Source organism: Sus scrofa, chromosome 2 (genome assembly GCF_054392235.1).
Source record: "Sus scrofa isolate SSC_HxYL_T2T_F1_AM1 chromosome 2, Sscrofa_HxYL_maternal_Yorkshire_Landrace_v2.0, whole genome shotgun sequence".
In the NCBI taxonomy this organism is placed as follows: Eukaryota; Metazoa; Chordata; class Mammalia; order Artiodactyla; family Suidae; genus Sus; species Sus scrofa.
Window position 1 is genome coordinate 86,886,787 of NC_139384.1, and position 15,747 is coordinate 86,902,533.

Below are 15,747 nucleotides of genomic sequence, written 5' to 3' on the forward strand. Positions count from 1 at the left end.
TTGGGTGGCCAGTATCACCGTCCACTACCAGGGGCCCTGGCACTCAGGGTCGCCTCCTTCCTCCACTGCCAGGCAGGGTTTCCAGGTGGCTGTTGTCCAGGGGAAGGGGCCATCACCCCAATGTAGACCAAAGTGCAAGCGTTTGCAGAACCAGAGACTGCAGCCCGTCTGGGTCACCTGTTGGATAACATAACATCTTGGGGTTCTGGTTGTACTCAGGTGGTTTTTTTCTTTACGTGATTTTATTGAGAAATAATTTAATATGTTTTAGTATCTATCTGCTTTAAGCTTAAAATTTAATTTTTTTATAATGTATTTCCAAATTGTGCAGCCAGTAGCACAGTCTAACTCGAGAATATTTTTGTCACCCCACCAAAAGAAACCCACTTTACCGTCGATCCCTCCCTCCCCTGGCCCGCACTGACCCAATTCTGGATTGTCTCTGGATTCAAGGCAAAGTGCGCTCATTTCAACCCTGACTTGCCTGTGTCTTTGGGTTAAAGTGTATTTTCTTGTTGAGTGATGGTCATAGATCGCAGCTGGGTTGTTCCTGGCAAGGTGGATGGAGTAACTGTGCCTGCCACCTACCCCCACCTCCACCCCCCAGCTCCCTTCTGAAATTTCTCTGCTTTGAGAGATTGAAGTGCCTTGAAAGTGCTGCTTTAGTTAGAGCTTGTTCCTGGTGGTGGAGGTGGTCTTAACCACGTCCATGCCCCTAAAGGTCTGAGGACTGCTGGGCTCTGGGTTCCCGGCAGCTGTGACCATTGGCAGGCCTTGCATGTTTGAGACAATTTGGAGAGGATCTCTTGGAAATATCAAGGGGTGAAGCACCCCAGGTGATGTCCTCCAATAGGTGGGTGGGTGTTACTCATTGCCGAGAAGAAAGAAACCATCAGGCTGCGGAAAGAAGGAAGAGCCTTAGATGCGCATTGACTGAGGGAAAGAAGCTGGTCCGAAACAGCCACCATACACTACGGCCTGGCTGCAGGGCGCCCTGGAAAAGGCAGAGCTCTGGAGAATCGGAAGGATTGGTGGTGTGGGGCTCAGGGGAGGCGGATAAAGAGGCAGAGCACAGAGGGTTTAGGGCAGTGAAACAGTGGGCATGTGGCAGTGTACTTTTGTTCAAACCCACTAGTGAACCCTAGTGTCAACTGTGGATCCTGGGTGGTAATGTTGTGTCACTGTAGATTCATCGATTGTAGCACATCCCACTGGTGGGTGACATTGATGGTGGGGAGGTTGTGCATGGCAGGCGGGCAGGGATAGATTGGAAATCTTTTCCTCTCAGGTTTGCTGTGAACCTAAAACTGCTCTTAAAAAGAAGTCCAGGGCCTAGTTCCATGGTTTTTAAGCTTGCCAGCACCTCAGAATCAACTTCAGAATTTCTGGGCCTCACCCCTAGAGATCTGACTCCCCTCGTCAGGGCAGGGCTCTGGGACCTTGGGGTCTAAAGTGTCCCAGGGAACTCTGCTGAGCAGACAGAATTGAAATGATGATTTTATGATTGCCTGCAAGGTGCATACATGAAGGAAATTTGTCTCCTTTGTTCTCAGTTACATTCTGAATCACACGTCCATTTCACTGTTGTTTGCTCTGTGGTGCCATGTGCATCTGCCTGGAACAGGCTAAGGTGTTTGAAATTTCATCATGCTTGCATCTCTAACTTCTTTTTTTGAAAAAGGTGAGTTTAAGTGTTGAACCCAGACAGACCTCACTGTGCTGTGTTCCCCTTTATCGTGCTTCACAGACACTGCATCTCACAAAGGGAAGGCCTGTGGCACCCCATATGGAGCATGTGCTCACTTCGTGTCTCTGTGTCACATTTTGGTAATTCTCACATTTTCAAACTTTTTCATTATTAATATATCTGTTATGGTGATCTGTGGTCAGTGATCTCTTTGTAGTTTTTTTTGGCTGCAACATGTGTAAGTTCCCAAGCCACAGAAGGATAACACCAGATCCTTAACCTGATAGGCTACCAGGGAACTCCTGTCTTGTTTTATTTTCTTTTTAGGGCCGCACCTGCGGCATACAGGAGTTCCCAGGCTAGGGGTTGAATTGGAGCTGCAGTTGCCAGCCTACACCACAGCCACACCAGATCTTTAACCCACTTAGTGAGGCCAGGGATCAAACCCACATACTCATGGATACTGGTCAGGTTCTTAACCTGCTGAACCGCGATGGGAACTCTCATCGTTTTTTTTTGTTGTTGTTTTTTTTGTTTTTGTTTTTGTCTTTTTGCTATTTCTTGGGCCGCTCCCACGGCATATGAAGGTTCCCAGGCTAGGGGTCGAATCGGAGCTGTAGCCACCGGCTTATGCCAGAGCCACAGCAACGTGGGATCCGAGCTGCGTCTGCAACCTACACCACAGCTCACGGCAACGCCGAATCGTCAACCCACCGAGCAAGGGCAGGGACTGAACCCGCAACCTCATGGTTCCTAGTTGGATTCGTTAACCACTGCGCCGCGACGGTAACTCCCATTTTTGTCTTTTTAGGGCCATACCCATGGCATATGGAGGTTCCCAGGCTAGGGGTCAAATCAGAGCTGTAGCTGCAAGCCTGTGCCACAGCCACAACAACACAGGATCTGATCCTCATCTGCGACCTACACCATACATAGCTCACAGCAATGCCACATTCTTAACCCACTGAGTGATGCCAGGAATCAAACCTGTGTCCTCATGAATACTCATTGGATTTGTTACTGCTTAGCCACGATCAGGACTCCTCATTCTTTTTTATGGCTGAGTAGTATCCTATGTATGTGCGCGCACGCATGTTCACACGCATGCTCGCCCCAACATGTGTTCAGTGATCTTTGATTTTTTTTTTTTTAGTTCACTGAATTTTATTTATTGTTATACAGCCATCATCACAACCTAATTTTAGAACATCTCCTGGGTCACCATGCTGTACAGTAGAAAAATATATATATATAAATAAATGATAAAAAAGAACACCTCCATCCCAGAGTTCCCATCGTGGCTCAGCAGTTAACGAAGCTGACTAGTATCCAGAGGACTCGGGTTTGATCCCTGGCTTTGCTCAGTGGGTTAAGGATCCAGCGTTGCAGTGAGCTGTGGTGTCGGTCCCAGACGAGGATCAGATCCTGCATTGTTGTGGCTGTGGCATAGGCTGGCAGCTACAGCTCCGATTTGACCCCTAGCCTGGGAAGCTCCTTATGCTGCGAGTGCAGCCCTAAGAAAAGAAGAAGAAGAAACTGCCACGGGCTCCCCATTAACAACATCGAGGCAGCACCCTCCACGAGCAAAAAGATTACAACTCGCCGAAGGCTCAGATATTGGTGGTTAGTGTTTTTTAGGCAGTAAAGTCTTTTTAATTAAGGTGTCTGCCTTATTTTTATGGCCATAGTGCTATTGCACACTTAACAGACTCCAGTGTAGTATATGCACGATTCATGTGACTTGCTTTATTGCCATATATGTTGTGTTGTAGCAGTCTGGAAACTATCCTGCAAAATTTCAGAGATCTACCTGTATCATTTTCTAGATCTAGAGCGTGGTCTATACCCTGACCATTTTTTTTCTCTTTGTAAAGAAGAATAAATACTTCTTCATTAGTGATGCTGTGTGTAAATAAGTCTACAAAGGCTAATATAATCATGTCTCCAACATTCCTTACTTTAACTTCATATGTATGACTTTTTGACTGGTTGTTTTCTTTCATTTTTGGCTCCCCCAAGGCATATGGAGATTCCAGGCCAGGGATCAGATCTCAGCTGCAGTTGTGACCTACGCCTCAGCTGAGACCACACTGGGCCAAGGATAGAACCCAGCTGCAAGCTGATCCTCTTGCGCCACAGTGGGAGCTCCATGATTCTGTTTTTAAGCACTCCCAAGCGAGTATGAAACAGATCATCTCACTGTTTTAGGGCCCTTCCCTCCCTTTTCCTGTCTGTAGGAATCGAGAGTCTGCACACCTGTTTTGAAGCTGAAGAGTAATGTTGACGCAGGGTCTTCCTGCAGGTCAGCCGCATCCTGTGGGCTCATTTGTCCCCCAGTGAATGCCCTGAGGTACAGGGACCGTGTCCTGCAGCTGTTCCTCTGCCTGCCTTCCTGCGGGCTGTGTTCTGGCTACAGAGCCTGAGACCCACGGTTCTTCCCACTCCTTTGGCCTCCATGTTTTCTCATGACAAGGCATGTCCTTTTCCTCTGGCTTCTGTTAAAGTTTCTCCTTATTTTCACTTTTCAGCAGTGTGTTTATGATATATCTGAGTGTGATTTTCTTTTATATTTGGGGGAGTGCTAGGCGGCTTGAACTTGTAAATTTATGTCTCTCACCAAATTTTGGTAAGTGTCAGCCGGTGGTTTTTCAAACATTCTGTCCACCCCTTCCTCTTCTGGGCCTGCAGTGGTGCACCGCAGTCCCGAGGTCTGGTCCTCCTTTTTCACACTTCTCCCCTTTAGACTGCCTGCTTTCTGTTGCACCTTCACACTGGCTGACTTCTCAGCTCCGATTTCCTGTATAGTCCATGCAGTGTCTATTCATGTCTAGAATTTCCATTGTGTTGTTTCATGTCACTTTGCTTTCTCTGCTGGAATTTCCTCTTTTTATTCATTAAGAGCATGTTTTCTTCTGGGTCAAGAGAGCTCTGTTACAGTTGCTGAATTGATATCTTCATGTGTTAATTCGTTAGCCAGGGGTACCTTGGGGGCTCATCTTCATTGGCTTCTTCTTGGGTATAGGTTATGTTGTCTTGTTTCTTGTTTGAATAACTTGGGATTGTATCCTGGGCTTTGGGGTTAGTATGGCATAGAGACTCTGGATTCACTTGTGTTCTCTCCGGGTGTTGATTTTTTCAGGGGGCAGCTGTTTTAGGGGTGGTGAGCTTGTCTGGGCTGGAGCCCCGGGCCAGGGCCTGCAGAGTCCTGGGGTCAGTGGTGTGGAATAGATGGGAGAAAGCACCCACCACCCCAGCTCCCCTCACTCCCCAGCAGCTGTGTTCACCAGGCCCAGCTCTCTGCCCTGCATGGCACTCAGGACCAAAACCAGGATAGGACCCAGCAGTCTTCATTTGTTGTGTGCTGCCTCTGAGAGTTGGCCTTTGTGGGTTTTTTTGTTTGTTTGTTTGTTTGTTTGTTTGTTTTTGTCTTTTTGCTATTTCTTTGGGCCGCTCCTGCGGCATATGGAGGTTCCCAGGCTAGGGGTCGAATCGGAGCTGTAGCTGCCAGCCAATCGGAGCTGTAGCTGCCAGCCTACGCCGGAGCCACAGCAACGCGGGATCCGAGTCACATCTGCAACCTACACCACAGCTCACGGCAACGCTGAATCGTTAACCCACTGAGCAAGGGCAGGGATCGAACCCACAACCTCATGGTTCCTAGTCGGACTCTTTAACCACTGCGCCACGACGGGAACTCATGAGAGTTGCCTTTGGACAGTGATGGCAGCAGCACAGACTTTACTGAAAGTGGGCTCTCCTCAGCTTCCCAAAAGCCAAGGGGTCTCTGGGCCACCTGTAAACTGGTGCACAGGAGCACGTCGTATTGGCCCTTGGCTAACCGACAGGCGTCTCTCTGCCAAGGTGCCGGTGTCTCTGTGTGAGCCCTATGCACCGAGGAGCTGCCAGACTGGCTCCCACCATGGCTGTGTCTTGCACTTGCAACTGTCTCTCTCTTCCTTCCTCTTAAATCATTAACTGCCAATCTAGGGTGCACAAAGGGGTCATCGTGCACAGGGACTGGAACTTAGAAACCCAGGGGTCAGTAATTGAAAGCCGGTTGGAAGGATCTGGTGACAGGTGTTCCATTGTAGCCTTCTGGTCATAGAATATTCATCAGATGCTTCTTTGGTGGCACCCGCCCTGAGAGCCTCTGCTGGGGCAATGGGGGTCTCCAGGGTGATGTGTGCAAGGGGTGTGGGCACTTGGGCAGAGGTCCCTGCTCGCCACCCTGCGCAGCACCGGGGTGGGGGTGGGGAACCATTCGATCCTGCAGCTGCTCCTGGTCAGATGGTGGCAGCTGGGCTCCTTGTGCTCTGTGGATGGGATGGGGGTGCCGCTAGGTGGCGCCCCACCCGCTCCCACCGTGGTGGTGGCGACTTGCTTGGGGGGCAGGTTGTCTTCTCTCAGGGCTGCCATGGCAACGTCTGTGCCATCTCAGGTTGCGGTGGGAGCCTTGCACCACATGGGGTCATGTTAGTCAGTACTGGCCTTTTGTTTGGCATTTTGGTGGAAGTGCTGAATTAATAAGGAAACCCAAGAGACTTGAAAACATAAGTCCACACAAATGTCCATAGCCGCGTGGGTCATCGGAGCAAAAAAGTGGAAAGGGTCCAGGCCTGTCTGCTGTTGGGTGTGTGAACACAGCGGTGGCCGCAGTGGCTGTGCCTTGCAGTCTGTTACTGAGCGGCAGGTTCGGAGCCCGCCCTAGCGCCTGCCGTCTGCCCTGCCTGACGAAGTTGTTGGATGGCCCCAGAGCCAGGGAGAAACATGAGTGGGGCCCTCCTAGGGGACCCTTGGGTACTCCTGACCATGGTAGGCAGTGTTGCATGTGGGCAGTGAGCACAACTCCATGTGCGTTTTAGTACTCTGTGTTGAAATAATTATTCTTTTTAACTTTTAGAACTTTTCAGTAAAGAAAAAATCAGATATCTGTGCAAGCAGAAAAAGTTCACACAGCCCTTACTGCTCCTATTCTCCCGTGGCCCCCTGCCCCTCAGGAGGGAGACTGGAGGGATCCCACGCAGCTTGTCCCATTGGCAGGGTTTTTCAAGATAACAGCCTTGTTAGGTGTAATTCACATACCATGCAGCTCTCCCTTTTGATGTGTGTAATTCGGTGCTTTTTAGAACATTCACAGAGGAGTTCCTATCATGGCGCATCAGAAATGAATCCGACTAGGAACCATGAGGTGGCAGGTTCCGATTCCTGGCCTAGCTCAGTGGGTTAAGGATCTGGTGTTGCCATGAGCTGTGATGTAGGTCGCAGAGGAGGCTTGGATCTGGCGTTGCTGTGTATGGCATAGGCCAGCAGCTGTAGCTCCGATTAGACCCCTAGCCTGGGAACCTCCATGTGCTGTGATGTGGCCCTAAAAAGGAAAAAAAGAAAAAATAGAACACTTACAGAAGTTGTTCCACCTAGTTCCAGAACATTTCATCACCCCCCAAAAAAGCCCTACACCAGTCACCCCTACACCCTACCCTCCCCAGCCCCCGATAGCCAGGAACCCACTCTCTCACCTTGAATGTGCCTGTTCTGGAGAGTTCATGTAAATGGAATTGCACGCTGTGGGTCCTTCTGTGTCTGCTTCTTTAGGTTTTAGCTGTCTCTTTTCCTTTTAGGCAAAATATATCTCTCAGTGCATTGATGAAATCAAGCAAGAACTGAAGCAGGACAACATTGCGGTGAAAGCAAATGCGGTCTGCAAGCTGACCTACGTGAGTGCCTGGTCTGATGCCACCATCTCTACCTCGGTCTGTCCATCTGTTCTACCACCATAGATGGGCTCTGTCTACTTCAGGCACTGGGCTGAGGAGAGGCTGGTGCAGGGAGAGGCATGCCGTGATGATCACGTGACACAGGGCACCTCAGAGCCCCGAGCCAGTGGCCCTTTCCAGTGGTGCAGAGGCAGGAGTGCCCCCTGTAGTCATAACTCCCCTGCGGGCAGCACCCCGAAGCCTGGTGCTGGAGCTCTGCAGTCCCTGGTCAGAGTGTGGGCTTGGGCTGTGTACTGGTCAGAGGAGGGAGAAGAATGGGTAACCTGATAATACATCCTTTGGGGATTTTAACCAGTGCATGTAACTCTGGTATTTCAACCGCAGATCTTTATTCATCAGACGTTATTTAATATCTGCTACTAACCTCTCCATGTGTTTTTTTTTTTTTTTTTTTGGTCTTTGTTCTTTTTAGGGCTGCACCCACAGCACATGGAGGTTCCCAGGCTAGGGGTCTAATCGGAACTGTAGTCACTGGCCTACGCCAGATCAGAGCTGTGTCTGCAACCTACACCACAGCTCACCGCAATGCCGGATCCTTAACCTGCTGAGCGAGGCCAGGGATCGAACCCGCCACCTCATGGTTCCTAGTCGGATTTGTTTCCACTGTACCACAATGGAATCTCCTCCCTGTGTTTTTAAACATGAGGACTCACTTAGCAGAAGAAATGACCTCCTCCTCCCCTGTGTGTGTGTGTGTGTGTGTGTGTGTGTGTGTGTGTGTATCTGTTTGTATAGCCCATGTCTACCGCCTCCTGAGGGCTGGGAGCTAGATGCAGCTGAGCTGGGCAGGTGCGTGAGAACCCACCTCTGCCTCTTTCCTCCACAGCTGCAGATGTTAGGGTATGACATCAGCTGGGCTGCCTTCAACATCATAGAAGTGATGAGTGCCTCCAAGTTCACATTCAAGGTGAGGGGAACATGCTGCTTTGGAGCTTGAGCCCTGTGTGGTGGGGATCCTGGGGGAGGAGGGCATCCTTCTTATGGCACATGGCACGCTGGGAGGGGATACAGTGACAGAAATACCAGCAACCCATTGTCGTCAGACTGAGCCATACAGTATCACCTCTTTTGTCACATTAGGTGTTACCGCCACTTGCATCATGTTTTTCTTTCCATTGTAAGTAATACCAGTGAGATTAGGGTTCATAGGGTTGGCTTGTTTCCCTCTCCCCCAGCTACACGTGGCATTTGCAAGTTCCTGAGCCAGGGATTGAACTCATGCCATAGCAGATCCTTAGTGCCAAATCCTTAACTCACTGAGCCACCAGGGAGCTCTGGATATGTGTTTCTTAATACAAATTAAAATTTGTAACTCCGCAGAACAAAACAAAAACAACCAGCAGACACTGATCATCTGCCCCAGAGGCCACCACTTACTACCTTGCCCAGTGCCTCATAGTACCTGCTGAGCATTTTTTCTCAGGGTTGCAGGGCTCCTAGCCATGAACAGTTTTAGTACTCTTGGCAGAGAAACACAGTGCTGTATTTGCCAAAATTGGGCCTGTGCACTGCACGCGTGTTAACATGTCATAGACACATACAAGCGTGGCTTTGGGAGCCTACATTTAACTGGCACTCGTGAAGACTTGCTCCATTGGGTCCTAAAAGCAGGCCTGGCTGCCAAGAAGGCAGTGAGGACGTGCATGTTGGTCACACAGACGTGTTGCAGAGACCACAGGCTGGGACCAGGGCTGCCCTCCTCCCGGTTCCCTATGGGCGCTCCCCTGAGGGCCTCTGACACTTCTGTTTGTCCCTTCACAGCGAATCGGCTACCTTGCTGCCTCCCAGTGCTTTCATGAGGGGACCGACGTCATCATGCTGACCACCAACCAGATCCGCAAGGTGGGCCTCCCACAGGGATGTGGCGGGCTGCCTACAGCACTTCTCCTTTCAACTCCTCCTCTCTCAGTCCCGTGCAGTTTTTCAAGCTCTGTAGTGGCTTTGGAGGGTCACTGAGGGACCTGCTCCTCCTCTGGCCCCAGTACCTGGCGCACATCTTTTGTTTCCTGCTTCCTTGTCAGTGGTCATGGGGTCAGAGATTCCCATCCCAGCCCAGGCTACACACAGCAGGGGACCATGGTGTGGGCACTGCAAAGTGGGTGGGCTGCCTGGCGGCCATCTGGGTGTTCCTCCACACCTCTGTTTCTTTTTTTTTTTTTTTTTTTTTTTGTCTTTTTAGGACCTTACCCATGGCATATGAGGTTCCCAGGCTAGGGGTCCACTTGGAGCTGTAGCTACCAGCCACAGCAACACAGAATCTGAGCATCTGTGACCTCTACCACAGCTCACGGCAATGCTGGATCCTCAACCCGCTGAGTGAGGCCAGGGATCGAACCCAAGTCCCCATGGATGTCATTCGGATTTGTTAACCGCTGAGCCACATGGGGAACTCCTCCACACCTCTGTTTTTGAAAGCCCTGTGGCAGCTCCCAGGGCATCCGCTGCTCTTCTCTGGCTTTTTGTGAATCACATCGAACTGGAGGGACTGTTCTGTGCCTCAGCTCTACTAGAATGAGTCTTAAAAGTCTGTGTTTTTGGAGTTCCTGTCGTGGCACAGTGGTTAACGAATCTGACTGGGAACCGTGAGGTTACAGGTTCGATCCCTGGCCTTGCTCAATGGGTTAAGGATCTGGCGTTGCCGTGAGCTGTGGTGTAGGCTGCAGACACGGCTTGGATCCTGAATTGCTGTGGCTCTGGTGTAGGCCGGTGGCTACAGCTCCGATTAGACCCATAGCCTGGGAACCTCCATATGCCGCGGGAACAGCCCTAGAAAAGGCAAAAAGACAAAAAAAAAAAAAAAAAAAAAAAAAAAACGTGTTTTCCTGGGAGGTTAACTCTTAAATAGGCCACTTGGTGTGTTTTACCACATGTAAAGGAGGGATTGCTTGAGGCGATTCCTTAGTGTGGGGTCCATAGGGCTCCTCTCAGTGCCAAGATGGGGTTAGTGGGAGCACAGGTAAGTGCTGTCAGAGGTCAGGGCAGGTGGGCACTTCTCGTCTGCTTTTCCTGCTCCCTTGAGAGGTAGAGCTCAAGGTGAAGCTTCTTCCGCTTTGGGGAGGGGCCCAGAGCAGTTGTCTCTGGCTGCCCTAGGGAAGCCCCTCAGTGGAACAGAGGTTCTGGGGGTCCTGTCCTGCTGCCTGCAGTTGGGTGGTCGTGACTGGCTGCACCTTGGGCCCGGGGCCCTCCGGCATGGGTGGTCCTTGATCTGCTCTGTCCCAACCCTGGGATGCTGGGCTATGCGTGGAGCAAGGGGCAGTCCTCAGCTCCCTGTGTCTCCTGCAAAACTGAGACAAACCTTCCCCACAGTTGTCCCAGCTCCTCCTCAGTGAAAGAGCGAGAGACTGGCTGTTCCCCTTGAGTTCTTGTTCAAGCTCGTCTCCAGACCCCGGAATGGGGCTGGTGGGCACTCCTGGGACCCAGTGAGGCACAGTCAGCACCTATCTCTAATCCCTCTCTCTCCCTTTCCAGGACCTGAGCAGCCCCAGCCAGTACGACACTGGCGTTGCACTGACTGGCCTGTCCTGTTTTGTTACCCCAGATCTTGCCAGAGATTTGGCCAATGACATCATGACACTGGTGAGTCTGTGAGCATGGCTGCCTCTTTGCTCCCTGCCGTGATTGGGACCACATAGGTGACTGGGAAACGGAGGTTATAACGAACGTCACACCAAGAACACTCAGGCATGCGGAAATGGCCTGGGTCCCTGGGATGGGCTGGGATACCGAGTCACTGTTTCCCCCTCGATCAGTGGGGGCCTGGGACACTTCGCTCCCCTGAAGTCCTACAGGGAAGGGGCAGGGTCTGGCTGGGGGCGATGGCAGTGGTGATCCTGTAACCCGCCAGCTGGGTTCCTACTGAAGCCTGGGTGGCTGTAAGCAGTGGTCTCAGCAGGCAGTGCCCGTGAGGTGGTCCTGGCTGCCCTCTTTGGCCAGGAAGCCTTTTATTTTCTGGACACAATTTTTTTTTTTTTTTTTTTTTTTTGTCTTTTTACCGTTTCTTGGGCCGATCCCTCGGCACATGGAGGTTCCCAGGCTAGGGGTCCAATCGGAGCCGTAGCCGCCAGCCTATGCCAGAGCCACAGCAACACAAGATCCAAGCCGAGTCTGCAACCTACACCACAGCTCACAGCAACGCCGGATTCTTAACCCACTGAGCGAGGCCAGGGATCGAACCCGCAACCTCATGGTTCCTAGTCAGATTCATTAACCACTGAGCCACGACGGGAACTCCTTCTGGGCACAATTTGACTTCTCGTGGCTCAGTCCATCCAAAAGGCAGAAACCCCAGCCAACCCTGGCCCTGAAAGGGCCGCCCACACAAAGCCCAATTCTCCTGGTGATGGTGGTCTTCCCCATCCGGCCACGCAGGGCAGCGTGGAACGGTACATTCCTCCCAGAGGGTTCTCTCCAGACATGACTTGTTCACTGTGTGGATGGCCAGGCTTGCTCTTGGTCTCAGAGGCTCTCAGTACATTTGGCTTCTCGATCCGGGGTCAGCACGATGCAGCCCGGGCTGCATCCATTCACCACCTGTTGTAAATGGTTTGTCCAGACACGGCCCCATCCCTTTGTCCATGCTGTTTCCCTGGGCTTCCCAGCAGCAAAGGTAGAGTCAGACAGACTGGCCAGCAGAGCTGACTGTGCTGGCCATCAAGCCCTCCTCAGGGAGTGTGTGGACCCCGTCTGGTAGAAGCGGTCCTAAACATACTAGGGGCGGGCGTTAGTGCATTGTTCACCATGAGTGTTGCCTGGTCATGGGGTGGGGGTGGCTTTTTCAGGGCAAGGCTCCCTGGGGCCTTGACAGGTGAGGAGTGTGCCCATCTAGGTACAGAGGCCCTCCTGGCCAGAGCACAGTCCTGAGGAAGGACAGGAGCTCCAGCGATCTGGTGTGGAGATGCAGACAGGCAGGGGGTTCTGAGGCCAATGTTGACAAGTGGAGGTTCTATGCAGTGCGACTTTATATCTGGGGCCTCCCTCCCTCCTCCTGTCCCTCAGCGGGTCCCATTGAATCCAGGAGATGGATTTCAGCCTCTCAAGGGCAGGCTGTAGTCATGGACAGAAGGAGGGGTTTCAATTCTGTCTAAGACACTGTTGCGTGGTCCCTGGGCTTGGTGGGGCAGTGGCGTAAGTGTGCAGGCCAGGCTCAGAGGCCAGAAGCCAGATGAGCTGGAGAGAGGGTTTCCTCTGGGTGATGGAGGTGAGATGGTGGGCAGTGTGGGAAGTGAGCAGGGCAGGTGGGGGGAGGTGAGTGGAGCAGAGTGTGGGGCACAAAGGCATCAGCAGGGAGACTGACACCCTCTGCCCCTGCAGATGTCGCACACCAAGCCATACATCCGGAAGAAGGCCGTGCTGATTATGTACAAGGTGTTCCTGAAGTACCCTGAGTCTCTGCGCCCTGCCTTCCCCCGCCTGAAGGAGAAGCTGGAGGACCCTGATCCTGGTTTGTTGATTTAAGAAGGGGACCAGGCGGAGCTGTGGCATTCTACCAGCGTCAGTGAGGGCCTGGGGGAGGGACACTAGGTCTGGGACCCTGTCCTAGGCCTTCCCCCCCCATAGGGTACCTCCTTACTTTCTGTCATCGTGAGATGCCAAGCTCGCCCTTGCCTTTCCTGACAGCCCTGGAATCTGCCAATTCTCTGAGCAGCCCTGGTTTGGTTAGTTGGTGTAGGATTTAGAAACCAAGACCTGGGCACTGGGTGTGCTCGTCTCTGTGACTGGGTGTCATTGCTTCTAGGCCCTGAGCAGACCCCACCCTCCATCCTATGGAGGTCTGTCTTTCTCTCTGTCTGTCAGCTGCCTCACATTTATCCCAATGCCTTGACTGCAGTCCCACACCACAGGGCTGGTTTCTTCCTTCCGCCTCTCCTTTTCTATACCTCCCTCTGGTGGGGAGACCCTGGGCTGCACAGATGTAGATAGCTTCTCCAAACCCACGCTTGTCCTGGGACAGCCTGCTGTGCATCACGGTGGATCAGGGGTGTTCAGTGTGGTCGGGAAGCAGGAGCTGAGGCGGCAGAAGCAGTGGGCAGGGGCATGATGGTGGCAGCCACTGGTGGAGGTGGACTCAGCTGTTTTGCAGGGTGGGTGTCCAGCACCTGGAGTCACTTTGATCTTGCTGGGGACATACCCTGAGGTGCTCCGTCATGGGCTGACAGAGGCCCTGCATATGAGGGCCAGCTGAGGAGGATGCCCACTTAATGATAGGGGCCTTACTTCACAGGTGTCCAGTCGGCAGCTGTCAATGTCATCTGCGAGTTGGCCAGGCGCAACCCCAAGAACTACCTTTCCCTCGCCCCACTCTTCTTCAAGCTCATGACCTCCTCCACCAACAACTGGGTCCTCATCAAGATTATCAAACTGGCAAGTGTCCCTTCCGGTCTGTGCTCTTCTGTCACCTGGAGAGGCACACTTGGGCGCCCAGAACACTGGGCTGCTGTCCTGTCCCTGCTGCGGGTGACCAGTGGCCTCTCTCCCCTAGTTTGGTGCTCTGACCCCCTTGGAACCAAGGCTGGGCAAGAAGCTGATTGAGCCTCTCACCAACCTCATCCACAGGTAGGCCTCAGGCAGGCATTGGGGGTGGGGGGACATGGAGGGTGCACAGGCCTGGGTTTTGGCCAGGTCTCTGGGCTCTTTCTGCAGCATCAAAGTTAAAACAAGATGGAGAAAGCTGCCCCACTCAGCCCCCGATTCATAGGTAGACCTCTGTGGTGTAATTGAAGAGCTGTAGGTGACAGTGGCACCACCCGGTTCTGGAATGTTCTAGAACCTTCCATGCTGTTTTGGGTGCCTTCAGTTGAATTGTGGGGGCCAAGTGTTAAGTACCAGGAGATCCTGCTCCTGGGGTCCCCAGGGATGTGGCCAGGTGTGGCAGGAGGAACTGAGGGCCTCTAGCCCAAGTCAGACATCAGAGCTGCCATGTGCCAGTCCTGGGCTGCCGGCAGGTCACCTCCATTTCTGGGGTTCAGTTCCCAGGTTCATGTGCCAGTCATGTGTTAAAAGGTGATTAGGGAATTCCTTCTGTGGCACAGAGGGTTAAGAATCCGACTGCAGTTGCTTAGCTCAGGTCATGTGAAGGCTCAGCTTTGACCCTTGGCCTGGGAACTTTCATGTGCCTCAGGTGTGTGGGAATTCCCTTTGTAGCTCAGTGGTAGCAAACCCGACTAGGATCCATAAAGATTTGGGTTTGATCCCTGGCCTTGCTCAGTGGAATAAGGATCCAGCATGGCCATGAGCTGTGGTATAGGTTGCAGACGTGGCTCCAATCTGGCATTGTTGTGACTATGATGCAGGCTGGCAGCTGTAGCTCTTATTTGAGCCCTGGCCTGGGAACTTCCATGTGTCGTGGGTGTGGACCTGAAAAAGAAAAAAAAAAGGCATGTGCCTCAGATGTGGACATTAAAAAAAAGATGATTAGGTGCAGCAGGTGTTGGGGCTAAGGATGTTGTTGGTTTTATTTTATTTATTTATTTATTTATTTATTTTTGTCTTTTTGCTATTTCTTGGGCCGCTCCAGCGGCATATGGAGGTTCCCAGGCTAGGGGTCGAATCGGAGCTGCAGCCACCAGCCTACGCCAGAGCACAGCAACGCAGGATCCAAGCCGCGTCTGCAACCTACACCACAGCTCACGGCAATGCCAGATCTGAGCTGCATTTGCAATCTACACCACAGCTCACGGCAATGCCAGATCTGAGCTGCATTTGCAATCTACACCACAGCTCACGGCAACGCCGGATCGTTAACCCACTGAGCAAGGGCAGGGACCGAACCCGCAACCTCATGGTTCCTAGTCGGATTCGTTAACCACCATGGGAACTCCATGTTATTGGTTTTAAATAAGTAACTGGTCACCATGTTTATGGTGAAGCCATGGAATCAGTGACAGTTCACATGGGCTGGCTTTAGTGGCTCTGCTCTTGGATTTGGGGTATTTGGGCTCCAGGGCATCATGGTGAGGGTGTCAGAGTGGTTGCTGCTCCTCGTGCCCACCTTCGCTCGTCCTGGGCTGCGTTCACCCCGGTCTCTAGGTGCCCCTGGCGGGGTGGCACCGAGCATGAGCTCTGTGTTCTTCCTGCCTACGCATGGTGCCCAAGGGTCTTCCCATGTCCTCTTTCCTCCGCCAGCACGTCCGCCATGTCCCTCCTCTACGAGTGTGTGAACACCGTCATTGCAGGTGAGCTCCTGGTGATCTTGCTGCAGCAGGGGCTGTCATCAGCTGCTGAGGTGAGCGTGCTCACTCCCAGCTGGCTGATCGCGGGCTCCAGTGTAAACCCAGTGCCCTGGCGTCT

At 52.3% G+C, this 15,747-nt stretch overlaps 1 protein-coding gene across 9 annotated transcripts in view; it reads left to right on the plus strand.

Annotated features, from left to right (window-relative positions):
• Nucleotides 1-15,747, plus strand: part of AP3D1 (adaptor related protein complex 3 subunit delta 1) — a 42,715-nt gene that overhangs the window by 9,536 nt on the left and 17,432 nt on the right. For all 9 annotated transcript variants that reach the window (XR_014837843.1, XR_014837842.1, XR_014837844.1 and 6 more), the window contains 8 exons: nt 7,306-7,401; nt 8,288-8,368; nt 9,223-9,303; nt 10,930-11,037; nt 12,772-12,901; nt 13,682-13,821; nt 13,940-14,013; nt 15,583-15,632. Coding sequence is in view for 4 of the 9 variants with exons in the window: in XM_021084198.2 (XP_020939857.1) it covers nt 7,306-7,401; nt 8,288-8,368; nt 9,223-9,303; nt 10,930-11,037; nt 12,772-12,901; nt 13,682-13,821; nt 13,940-14,013; nt 15,583-15,632 (760 nt within the window). In the remaining 5 variants the exon portion in view is untranslated. The remainder of the gene's footprint in view (nt 1-7,305; nt 7,402-8,287; nt 8,369-9,222; nt 9,304-10,929; nt 11,038-12,771; nt 12,902-13,681; nt 13,822-13,939; nt 14,014-15,582; nt 15,633-15,747) is intronic.